A 12500-nucleotide genomic window follows, 5' to 3' on the forward strand; every position below is an offset into this window, starting at 1 on the left:
TTAATAAAGCCGTATAAGCATTTACTGTATAATTATTTGATATCGCAATCGAAGTGGAAGCAAAAAGAATTAAAATTGCTTCTCTTCTGCTTGCGTCCCATAAAATAACAGGCATTACAAGGCTCCTTTATGTGAGTCGTATGACGATGCAGAGAGTTACATGCCGTATAGCAAATGGAGAAGCCCTCAACAATCGTCTCCCGCAAAGGAAAGACCCCCGGGTTTTGAAGATCAGGGCGATCAATAAGGCGTTCCAGAACAATCCAATCCTTAAAATGACACATCTAGCTCATATGAAGGGGATTTCAGTGTCCACTTTCAGGAGAGCTGTTGATCTAGAAAATGAAAAGAGCTTAAAAATGATAATAAAACCCCTGTTGCCGCTTGGGATCAAATAAGAAGCGGCTGAACGCAGTAAAAAGCTTCTCAACTACATCAAAAGCCATGGAAACCGAATCATTATTTTTTTCGGACGAAAAAACCTTCACCATTGATCCTGATGTGAATAAACAAATTGACAGAGTAGTGTCCTTCTGTCAATATGTCTCTGAAGTTCGTAATGTACCCACGACAAAACATTCGGCGTTAGTTATGATGTTTGGAGTTGTTGCTTCAAATGGTGATAAGATGACTCTCGTGTGGTTCCCCAATTGATACCGGTTTACCGTCCGTGACTATAAACATGCCCACGAGATAAAACTGCTTCCTTGTATCCAGAGGGTCGTCAAATATATATATTATATCTTCCAACAAAATGGGGCACCATCGCACAACGCCCTAATCGTTCAGGACTGGTTGAAGGAAAGCATCAATTTTTGATCGAATGATTTTTGTCCCTCGCAATAATCAGACTTGAATACGCTGGACTACAGCATCCGGACCCATGTTGCTAGCAAGGCGTGCAAGTGTCGTCAGAGTAGAGCAGAAGACTTGGGGGTTGCCGTGAACCGCACGTGGTCCTCGATGAGCAAGGAATAAATCCGTAGAGTTTATCAGGGGTTCAGACCACGGCTGAGCGGCGTCATTAATGCTGATGGAGGTCATATTGCTTAAAGGAACTGTTTGGAGATCATATTACATGTATTTAATACTTTTAGTTTTCTTTACCATATAAAAAATAAGTCAATACAACTTAAACCAAAGATACAAATGTGTAACAGGATTTTTAACCGGTATATATATATATATATATATATATATATATATATATATATATATATATATATATATATATATATATATATAGTAATTTATAAAATATATATGGCGACTGAGCTACACTGAATATTCTGCGTTTCATCCACTGTAGGATTCGTCAGGCTTATGCGCGAATTTTGTGGTTGCTTCTTGTTTTTATATATGTTGAGGATTTCAAGTTAGCCAATCAGCTTTCAAGTATCCACCGCGCCCCCTTCTATCAGCCAATGGGCATGCATTTTATCAAGCAAAGGATCTGTTTTAGAACTGGGTTAGTGGTTTAAGGTAGATATTTTCCCTCTTTTTTATATATATATGTATATACCTATGTGTACACACACACATGCGCACACATATACATATATATATACATATATGTGTGATTGTTTATGTATATTCATGTTTATTTAATTTATTTATTTGTTTGTTTTCTATTGTTATTGTTAGTTTTAAAGCTATTTTGTACCGCTATCTTAGGGTGAGTCTTATTTTGTGGACACAGTTGTTTGCTATTTCTCGTCTACAGTTTAATAGATTTTGAGGTTCTTTAAAGTACAGGATAGCAAATTTTTCATGGAGGCATAATTTACATGGGTCGTCTAAGTGTCTGCACGTGGTAGCTTGTTTCATTATTTTCCATTCGACTACCGGCGAATGTCCGCTTTCTTTGAGTTTCCAGTATTTATTCGCTAGTTGTTTATATACGGTGTTTTTTTATTTTTGAAGGTACTTTTATGGTCATATTATCGGGTTTTAAAATCTAGGGAAGTCATGCCTATGTAATATTTCTTGTTATTCGGGGTTTCTTTCGCAAATATTGTTGCTTGATAAACTCCACTTTTTGTTAGGCATTTATTTTGGACTGGGCAAAGTGTGCGGTGTCTACAATTGCATTTATCTTGTTCGTTATTATTATTATTATTTATGGTATGGTTGTTCTTGTCCGGGGTTTGTTTGTTATTATTATTATTATTATTATTATTATTATTATTATTATTATTATTATTTCTGCTAGTGTTGGTTTTCTTTCTGTCATGGTGTCTACTTTTTTTATTGTTTATTTTGTTGTTGTTTACATTGTTTTCATTTAGTATTTTGTTATTATGTGCTTTAATTATCATATCTAAATTTTCGCAACAACTGTAAGATAACTTCAAGGTATTTTTATTGAAGATTTTGTGTAAGGGGTTGGTTGCGGGAAAGTGTTTTTCAATAAGATCTAGAAATTTCTTGCCAAGTTTTGTTTTTAACATTTGATTGTATGGGGCCGTATACCAAATTATAGTTCTTTTTCTTCTATTTTTACTTTTATTATAGTTGTTGGTGTGTTGTTGCTTATATTTGATATCGATATTTTTGTATCCACTATTTTTTAGGGCTGTTTCGTAGATATTGGTTGACCTGTTAAATGCATTTTCATCGCTTGAGTTATTACTGAGTCTACTTACGATCGAGTTAGGAATGTGTTTTATAATTGATGGTGGGTGGTTGGACTTAAGGTGTACGTAAATTGGAGTAGCGTTATCTTTTAAGTATGGTTCATATGTGTTTTTATCTAAGTTTAACGTGACGTCCAGGAAGTTTGTTATTTTACTATTATTATTATTATTATTACTAACTAGCTCTACCTACGTATTGAGCACTTTTGAAGTAAATACTTAAAGTTTACGCATAAATCTATACTTTCGTATATTAAATTTATGTGAGTAAATGAAGTAGTTATATATATATATATATATATATATATATATATATATATATATATATAAAGCTGAACATCTGTGTGTGTCTGGTCACGAATAAGCTCCTATATGGTTGACTATTATAGAAAACTGATCACATATAATGATAGAAGATGTATCGAGATACAGTAATGGGTATTTTGATCTAGCATAATGACGATTTATTAAATTTGTGGGGTCTGCGTACGCGCCTGGTGCACAAGGTATGGAAATAAGATAAAAAAAATTAAAATAAAAAAAAACGTTTACAAGTATTTTTGATATAGATGTATATAATAATACTTTGATAAGTATATTTTAACTTTAATAGGGATGGTATAATAAAATTGTGGTGTCTGTGTTCCCGCCTGGCCTCCATAGAATGGAAATAGGCACAAACTTTAACAAAGACTTTTCATATCTATCTGCGTAAGTATACTTTTTTAATTATATTTCAGTTTGAAGAAATATAGTATAATAAAATTATGGGGTGTTCGTTCGCGCCTAACCTCCATAGAATGGAAATATGTCACAAAGTTTAACAAGTTTTTTTAATATAGACCCACAGAATATTGTGGTAGGTGTTTCAGCGTGAACAGGTATGGTATAATAAAGTATGTGGTTTGTCTATTTTATTTTTACTTTCATCATATTTTGCTTTGGTTTTGATACCCCCAAATTCACAACCCTTCCTTTTCATAACATATCATACTTTCATAAATCAGAGTCCATTTTCTGTAGGCTGTTTTTGAACCCAGTCAACGGCGGGTACTTTTGCTAGTATATATATATATATATATATATATATATATATATATATATATATATATATATATATATATATATATATATATACAATTCCAGATTAATATTTCCCAGAAGTAAAGTAACTAATGTAGTTTTAACAATACTTTTCATTTGTTTTACATTAGCATTAATATGTCGTAACATATTATGAGCATGTTTCGGTCAGCTAGTTACGTGCATCTAGCTGACCGAAACATGCACATGACGTAAAATACGAATATTATATTTTAATTAATGCAGCATTCTTATTTATCAAAAGCAAAATACCGTAGTATTTAAAAAATGAAGAAATACCCCGGAAAGAAATGGAGACCTGTGCATACAGGTATTATGATTTCCTAAATAGTTCGGCCCTGTCGGTGGGGCATTAGAAAACACCGACTGTCCCCCTGCAGATGGTAAATGTCCCTCAATGGGGGTCCTGGATATGACCTTAAACTATATCCAGTGGTGAGGCCCCAGCTTGTGGGCTTTGGGGAGTGTTGAGCCACCCTTTAATTACCATTGCTCCCAGGTCCACTCTGACCCGGAGTGGTAGTACCTGTTAGGGTTCCAACTATGGGTTAAATAGAAACCGACTTGAAAACAACAAATATATTCTATTAAAAATTTTTTTTTTAAATCTTTGGATTCGGCATTAAATAACCTGTAAAGGGTTTATATGTCGTAAAACAAAAACAACCAACCAACCAACCTATATAGTTCACTTCTTAGAAATTGTCTGTATTAACGTAATAAAAATATGGTAAAAAAAAAAAAATTGTAAAAACAATAATACCCGAGCAGAGATCGAAACCACAACATAAGGAATATGGGTCAAGTACCATAACGCATAGGCCAACTTGACAACTTGTTCTCAAATCTACTTACTCTTTACATAAGTAATCTATCATATCGTAGAAACCTTTCCATTTTGAACTCTAAGCAGCTCATAATTACAATTTAATACACACACACACACCCACACCAATATATATATATATATATATATATATATATATATATATATATATATATGTGTGTGTGTGTGTGTGTGTGTGTGTGTGTGTGTGTGTGTGTGTGTGTGTGTATCATTAAATTGTAATTATTTATTTTACCTACAGACACTGCACTGGTGTTTCCTGCTTACACAATCATCGGTATAGGGTAACAATTTCTGCTGTTCATAATATTCGAACTCAATCATAGAGGAAACCCCTTGTTCCATTTGCCGAGCCTCTGCTTCAAGGTCACTAAAGAATTGCCACATGAATGATGTGAATTAAAAATTACTAAGCGTCGAATTCGAGCGAGCTCAATGACAATCTAGAGTGTTCGCACGAGTGGAAATCGTGAACATTGCGTAGACGCTTGTTGATTGCCTTAGTTATAACTCTGCAGACAGTGGCCATCCTGAATTATATTTAAAAGAGCTTGATAATAATAATAATTGAATAATGATTATTTATTTTCACATACAGACACTAGTATTTCATGCTTACGCAATCATTAGTGTACGGTAACAATTCCTGCAGGTCATGAGATTTGAACCTGGCCACGAAGCAACCTTAGACAGGGAGAGAAAGAGAGAGGAAGATAGAATGATACGCAAGTTATATTTTAGGTAGAATAGATAGATATATAGATCGGTATACGAGAGTAACAATATTGATAAATAGTGGATATATGTAGATATTGTAATATCAAGGTACAGAATATGGTATACATGTAATTAATAGATGTATTACTGTTCTATAAGAGAAAACAGATAGATAGATAGATAGATGTTGCATAAGAAACCCCCGCGGGAGGTTAAACAATAAATTTTGCCAGAAAACGAAACCAAGGGTCACGTGCGGAATTTTCTGTTTGATTAAGTATGGCAAACAAAAAATGTCGGTCGCAATTCCAGAAGAGCCCGATATATGACGCCTAAGCGAGTGACCACATTCTTGCGAAACAACGCCGATTTGAATGCCAGTCGATTGGAAATCGTCATTAATAGGTCACATAAAAAGGGGCATACATCCAGAAGAGACGAGACAACAATAACATTACTACCTATTTATTTTGCTTCCCCACGGGACAAAGTTAGACACCAGGGTGTTTTTTTAACGTGCAGAAAAGGAACAACAATACGAGTAGGGAGTAACACAGTCTGTTACACACAACCCTAACCAACCCCTTCACTTTGTCAATCTGTCATTAAAAACTTGTATGCACAGAAAATAAACAACGAACATTTTTAAAATCAGCTGCGTGTGTTCTCTATTCTACTGATGAGTGTTTAAATATTTTAAATTTAAATTGTTATTTTGGAGTTCAAAGGACTTAAAGGAAATTGACGAATCAGCCAGCCTCATAATCATTTCAGCATCAGAGTGAAATATAATATAGACGTAAAGATAGATAGATAGATAGATAGATAGATAGATAGATAGATAGATAGATAGATAGATAAATAGATAGATAGGTGGGTAGGTGGGTAGGTGGGTATGTAGATAGAGAGATAGATAAATAGATAGACAGGCAGGCAGATGGATAGGTAGGTAGGTAGGTAGGTAGGTAGGTAGGTAGGCAGGCAGATAGATGGATAGATAAATATATATATATATATATATATATATAGGTAGATAGATACAGATGGATAGATAATTAGGTAGATAGAAAGATAGATAGATAAGTAGGTAGGTAGTTAGGTTAATAGATAGATAGACAGACAGACAGACGGATAGATAGATAGATAGATAGATAGATAGATAGATAGATAGATAGATAGATAGAAGTAGAAACTAGTTTATAGGAAAAAGAAACTAGATAAATATAGACACAGAAAAAAAGTAGAGATACAACACGTATACGAAAGTATGCACGATTATAGCTAGAAAGACAGACAGAGAGGCAGACAGACAGGAAACTAGATGAGTAAAATAACTTTGAGTGAGGACACGCTGAACAGTATAGTTCCTAATAATGCATGTCAACACTTTAAAGAAAAAAAAGAAAAATATTTGAAGTACAGAAAATAACCACGTTGGCCTCAATTTACTTATTCCAAGATAATGCAGGTCAGGTGAATGTGCTGAGAACGGACGCAACAAAAAACGAATCTCCTAATTATTAGTTTCAGATCCGAACTCCGAACAAGTGCAAAATCCAGGTGAAAATATATAATTAAATATTCGGGAAAACATCAATGAGTTTAGACGCCAGCGAGGAAGGAAGACTGATGGGGGGGGGACTGAGACCAAACTATGAACTATTTGTTTTTAGTTTTAAAAAACTTAAATAACTTCCCTTTCTCATATATATATATATATATATATATATATATATATATATATATATATATATATATATATATATAATTGTATCTGTGTATGTGTGCCTGTGTGTGTACATTTCCCTTCCTCATAACTCTGTCAATTTTCAATCTATGGATTTAAGATTAAACATAAGGGATATTGAAATTTTGGGAAAATTATTTTAATCGGTTTTCGACTAGAAATTTTGCTGTAAAAGGAGTCAAATTAAAAGACTAAACACTTGAAATTTTAGATATGGGTTCCTTGAAAATGGACATTACTTTTTAATTTGATTTGAATCGAAAAAAATAAATGTTAAGTGGTCAAAATTATGATCAAAGTTTTAAAAAAATTGACCTCTGCAAATTTTTTTATCTAAACATTTGAAATTTTACATAAAATGTATTCAGACAGAGAACACGTTTTTTAATCTGTTTTTGGTCGAAAATTGGGCTGTCAAAGGGTCAAATGTAAAAGGATTTGACATTAGCAGTCTCTAGCAAACTATTCAGCAAATTTTAGATGAAGGTAACTTGGTGGCAAGGTTTATGCTCAGTTTTGGAGCGAAATTTTGGCTGCCAAAAAGTCAAAGTTAAAAGAGTTGACCTTTGCAAATTCTACCAAATTCATCCGCCAATCTTTGGTCTAAAGACTTGATATTTTAGATGGAGATAACTTGGACATGGGGCAAACTTTTTATTTTAATTTGAGATCAAAATAAAAAATGTTAAAAGGTTCAAAATTGGGGCAAAGTTTTTAAAATATTTACCTCTGTGTTCTCTAGGAAATTACTCAGACAAGTTTTGGTCTAGACATTTGAAATCTTACATATAGGGCAACTTCCACACATAGAGAAAATTATGAACAGTACATAGGGACCGAGCAAATATATATATACATATATATATATATATATATATATATATATATATATATATATATATATATATATGTGGTTCTTTCCTTCAGTCTTAACAGACTATGGATACCCACTTTAAGGATGCCTGCACGTGGTATTGTTGTGACACTCACGCCACTCCTGGGTCGGCGTTTTTAAATACCGGTGCCTAGTGGAGGTTCAGAGGAGTAGAAATGAAGCATACAGCGCCTATAATTCTGAAATGGTCACTCATCTGGTACACCCAAGGCCCAATATATATAAGAAAGTATATATATATATATATATATATATATATATATATATATATATATATATATATATATATATATATATATATATAAGTCGGATTATGTAGGAGCTAAGTCTGCGATAGGTTAAAGTTAATATATTTTTTTCCTTCAGGGAATTTAAATTGCATTCTTTATTTTTATTTTTGCATTTTGTTTTATTCAAAGCTTCTTTAGACTATATACATATATATGTATATATATATATATATATATATATATATAAGCGTAAGGATGTATAAATATTAGGTGAGACAACGCCGTGATAATCGATGATGGCAAAAATTAGGTAGAAATCGAGTTAAGATTTAGTTTGGTTGTTTTTGGTTTCAGGTTATTTAATGCCGAATCCAGTTATTTTGAAGAAAATTTTTTTAATAGAATCTTTTTTTTTTTTCAAGTCGGTTTCTAATTAACCCATAGTTGAAACCCTAACAGGTACTACCACTCCAGGTCAGAGTGAACCTGGGAGCAATAGCAATTAAAGGGTGGCTCCACACTCCTCAAAGCCGCAAGCTGGGGCCTAACCATCGGATATAGTTTAAGGTCATATCCAGGACCGACATTGATTTAAGAGGTCGGGTTAACAAGAGTTTGTTTTCGTTGAATACAAAAATTCCTATTTTATATCAGTTGGGAAGCAGCGTCGCGGTATTGAGTTCCGTTAACATAGCTTTGCTCGTGGTATTGTCGCTTTGGTTTTTTCGCAGATAAAGAGTAAGAGGAATTGCGGATAGCGGGTGTAGCCAGACGAGCGTTGGACGTGCATGTTTCACAGAGGAAGACCATAGGTAGACTTTGAGTCGAGCACATGCTAATGAAAATAATAATAGGGACGACATCTGCTCGCAACGTCTATTTTGTGGAAACGAGATATCAGGGTTGAGAAACGGAAGAAATATTGCGTTATGAGTATTGTTCAAAAGGCTGTATTTTTCTTATTAAATTCCGGGCAACGCCAAGTCTTCTTGCTGGTAAACAAATAAACCAGTGACAACAGATGATTAAAAAAAATATTTAAGTAAAAGAAAAAGCGAGTCTTACCTGCAAAGTGCCCGTATTGCCTCTACGTCGATACCTGTCAATAACTTAAATTGGTTATTACGTATATTTGACAGTTGGATACTATAGTCTGTCAGGCAAGCATTCGATTGGCTGTAGTAATCTTTCGGACAGTGGGAAGCGGCTGTCAGTGCAACTGTTAAAAGAAAAAAAGGTCAAGATATATATTTCATTTTCAAATCATATTTCTTATTTCAATTTTTTATTGGAAAAATGAAAATATTTGTCAAAAATGAAGCCAAACAATATTTGCATGTCATTATCTATAGTTTGTTTGTAATCGTTTAAAAAATTCTATTCAAGTTTAATCAAGTTAAACTGTCCCGTAAAAAGAAATTTCGATTTTTATATTAAAAGTGTAAAAAAATAAAAAATAAAAAAATAAAAAAAAAAGATGAAAAAATAAAACCCCTTCTAATTTGCATTTATATTGTTTCTCTTTTTGTTTCTGTTTTGGATTTTTTTTTTAATTATCCTTCTTTTTTATTCAAATCCCTGATTTTAAGTTGAAAGGTATTTTTGTTGGTTCTTTCCGGTTCCTCCCGCCCTTTTTTTTTCCACGTGTCTTTTCGTGGCGGAAACTGATCACATCTCAAATCAAAGACCGGACAATACTACTGACGCCGCGTTTTAAAATTCAAAATAACTCGGGATAATTGACTCGATCGTCTTCATTGGCGAATGACAGCTTCATTGTGTACTTGATCTCCTTTCGTTCACGAAAAAGAAAAAAAGAAAAAAAGAAAAAAAGAAAAAAAGAAAAAAATAAAAAAAGAAAAAAGAAAAAAAGAGCGACTAAAATTTCTGAATTTTTTTTTTAGATGAGGATTGATTATTCGTATTATTTGGGTTATTCTAACTACTGTTCTCATCTTGAGTGTTATTTTCACAATGTTTCGGCCGATGTAATCTCCCACCTTCTTCGTGAGATAAGTATTGATAATTTGTATCATTTTGATTCTTCGGACTACTGTTCTCATCTTCAGTGTTATTTTCACACCGTTTCGGGCGGTGTATCCTCCGAGTTTCTTCGGTTTTATTTTGTCAGTCTTAGGAATCTTCTTGTTGAAGTCGGGAAATTTTCTGTCCAACTCGGTAATCTTTCTATTGAACTCGGGAATCCTTCTGTCGAACTTGAGAATATGCATGGAATTTTGGACGGAACCCTTTATTAAGATGTTTAGCATGCTCTTGTCTTTACACTCATGACTGAGTAGTGGTCAACAATAATTCGACATTCTATATACAATTGCAAATGTTGAGCAATTTTACTCAGTCATGGCTTACTGCTCCAGTAGACTAAATAAAGTGTTCCGTCTGAAATTCTGCACAGATTCCCGTGATTGACACAAACGTTCCCGAATTTAACCCGATAAACCTATTTTTTTTTTTTTTTTTTTACAAAGCAGTCACCACTTATCAAGGTCCGAAGACCACTCAACGAGAAGGGTTTATAAATGTAAGGTGGGTAGTTTAGTAATCGTTAATATAGATTGGTGTTAGAAGTTGGATTATTTAAGAGGACGGCTCAACAAGAACTTGTTTACATTAGATTTGAAGACTAAATTATTGCAATCGACTGGAAAGCAGGCCAATAGAACAGTGTTCCAAATGCGGGCAGTTCTTGGAAAAAAACTTTGTTCATGGAATCAGCATTTAGAATTAGGCACAGATAGAGAGTGGTGAAATTGTTAATTATGGTTGTAGGTAGTCGAGTGCTTTTGTGAAAGTTTGGCAAGGGGGAACCATAGATTGGAGCTCTGACGAGCACTTTCAATGAAAATAACGATAAAGCCGGGACAGGCTTGTAACGTCTCTTCTTTGGGAACGAGCGGTGAGATAATAACTAGAGCAGTATAATGATCCAATCATTGTTCCATCGATCTTGGCAAAAGATTTGATGTATGTGTTCCATTTCAGATCAGGAGTGAAGTTCAGTTCCAGAATCTTGTCGAGACATGGAGTTTCACCTAGACGCGGGCCATTTATTTCAATTAGGGCCAGATGGGGGTCAGAGTGATTATGATGAAAAGAGAGTGGCTTGATTTTCGGTGCATTAAAATTAACCAGCCACTTTTTTCCCCACATTGTACCACGTGCTCAAGATCAGAAGAGCGGAGATCAGAAAGATCTTGGTCATTGTCGGCTTTTGAAGTATTGCCACAGATTGTAGTGTACGAATGGGTAGGCTACGAGTGATCTAAGTGGTGTGATTTGAAAGATCATTGATCAGAGTATGGCCCACGATAGAAACCTGGAGGACCTGAAGAAGGTCGGTGGTTACATTTACGGAAAACTACACTGAAGATGAGAACAGGAGTCTAAAGAATCCAAGAGGTCTTCTATGGGGCTTTCTAGAAGTTGTTATAACGGTACAACAAGTGGATTGTAGCCGGAGGAGATTACTTCGAAGGGGACTAGAGTTTCATGCGTGAACTATCAATAAAAGTGTCCGTACGAAAATGTCTGGAAACTTACTTAATTCATCTCGCATAATAATTGATTCTTTTTAAGGCGCTGAAATATAAATAAACATGTTTATCGATCATAAAAACTTATTTAAGCAGCTAAAAACGTCGAAAAATGATAAACGCGAAGTCGGGAGATGCTTATTGATTTGACAGGAGGAAAACAATAAGTCGGGAAAGTGTTCCAGAAATCTACAGTTCTCGGTAAAAAAAAAAAAAAAATCTACAGATGTATTTCAAAGCGATACCTGAACAACGAATTGATGAAAACAACTCGCCTAACGAGTCAAACGAGCTGAAACAAAGGAAGCCGACACTAAATCACATATTTCTTTAAGAATGCATAGTACTTATTTATCCAGAGCTGTGGTTGCTTTCTCTTTAAGAAAATATCCTTCAAATGTTATCGCATTTTCGCCAGAAGTTACGTTTCACCACGCGTAAAATCACGCACGGTCCTCACAATAAGAAGACCCGAGTTTTATGTAGCTGTGGGGTTGCAGTGTGTCCATCTTTGTAACAATCAAACAATGCCCCCAGGCAAGACTAGAATCAAAACATGGAGGAAGTTGTCTGTAATTGATAAGCATAAAAGATCAAATATGAAATGAAATCGAGGCTGAAAACGAAGCCAGTCAAAGCTGTTGGCCGTTAATGGCGGCGATTTCGTGTTTGGTCGTATACGTTGATTATAAGGCTTGGTTTATCGCAGCTGAAACAAATATAATCGCTCCTACGTAGCATTGTCCCTTAATTTTCCACCTACAGCACTC

General features: G+C 34.2%; 1 protein-coding gene across 1 annotated transcript in view; it reads right to left on the reverse strand.

The window, feature by feature from the left end:
• The window catches only part of LOC145265574 (uncharacterized), a 661618-nt gene that overhangs the window by 73172 nt on the left and 575946 nt on the right, over positions 1-12500 (reverse strand). The window contains exon 2 of the mRNA XM_080121546.1: positions 9242-9395. Coding sequence (XP_079977672.1) covers positions 9242-9395 — 154 coding nt within the window. The remainder of the gene's footprint in view (positions 1-9241; positions 9396-12500) is intronic.

This window comes from Euprymna scolopes, chromosome 40 (assembly GCF_053919585.1).
Source record: "Euprymna scolopes isolate OS-2025 chromosome 40, ASM5391958v1, whole genome shotgun sequence".
Taxonomy (NCBI): Eukaryota; Metazoa; Mollusca; class Cephalopoda; order Sepiida; family Sepiolidae; genus Euprymna; species Euprymna scolopes.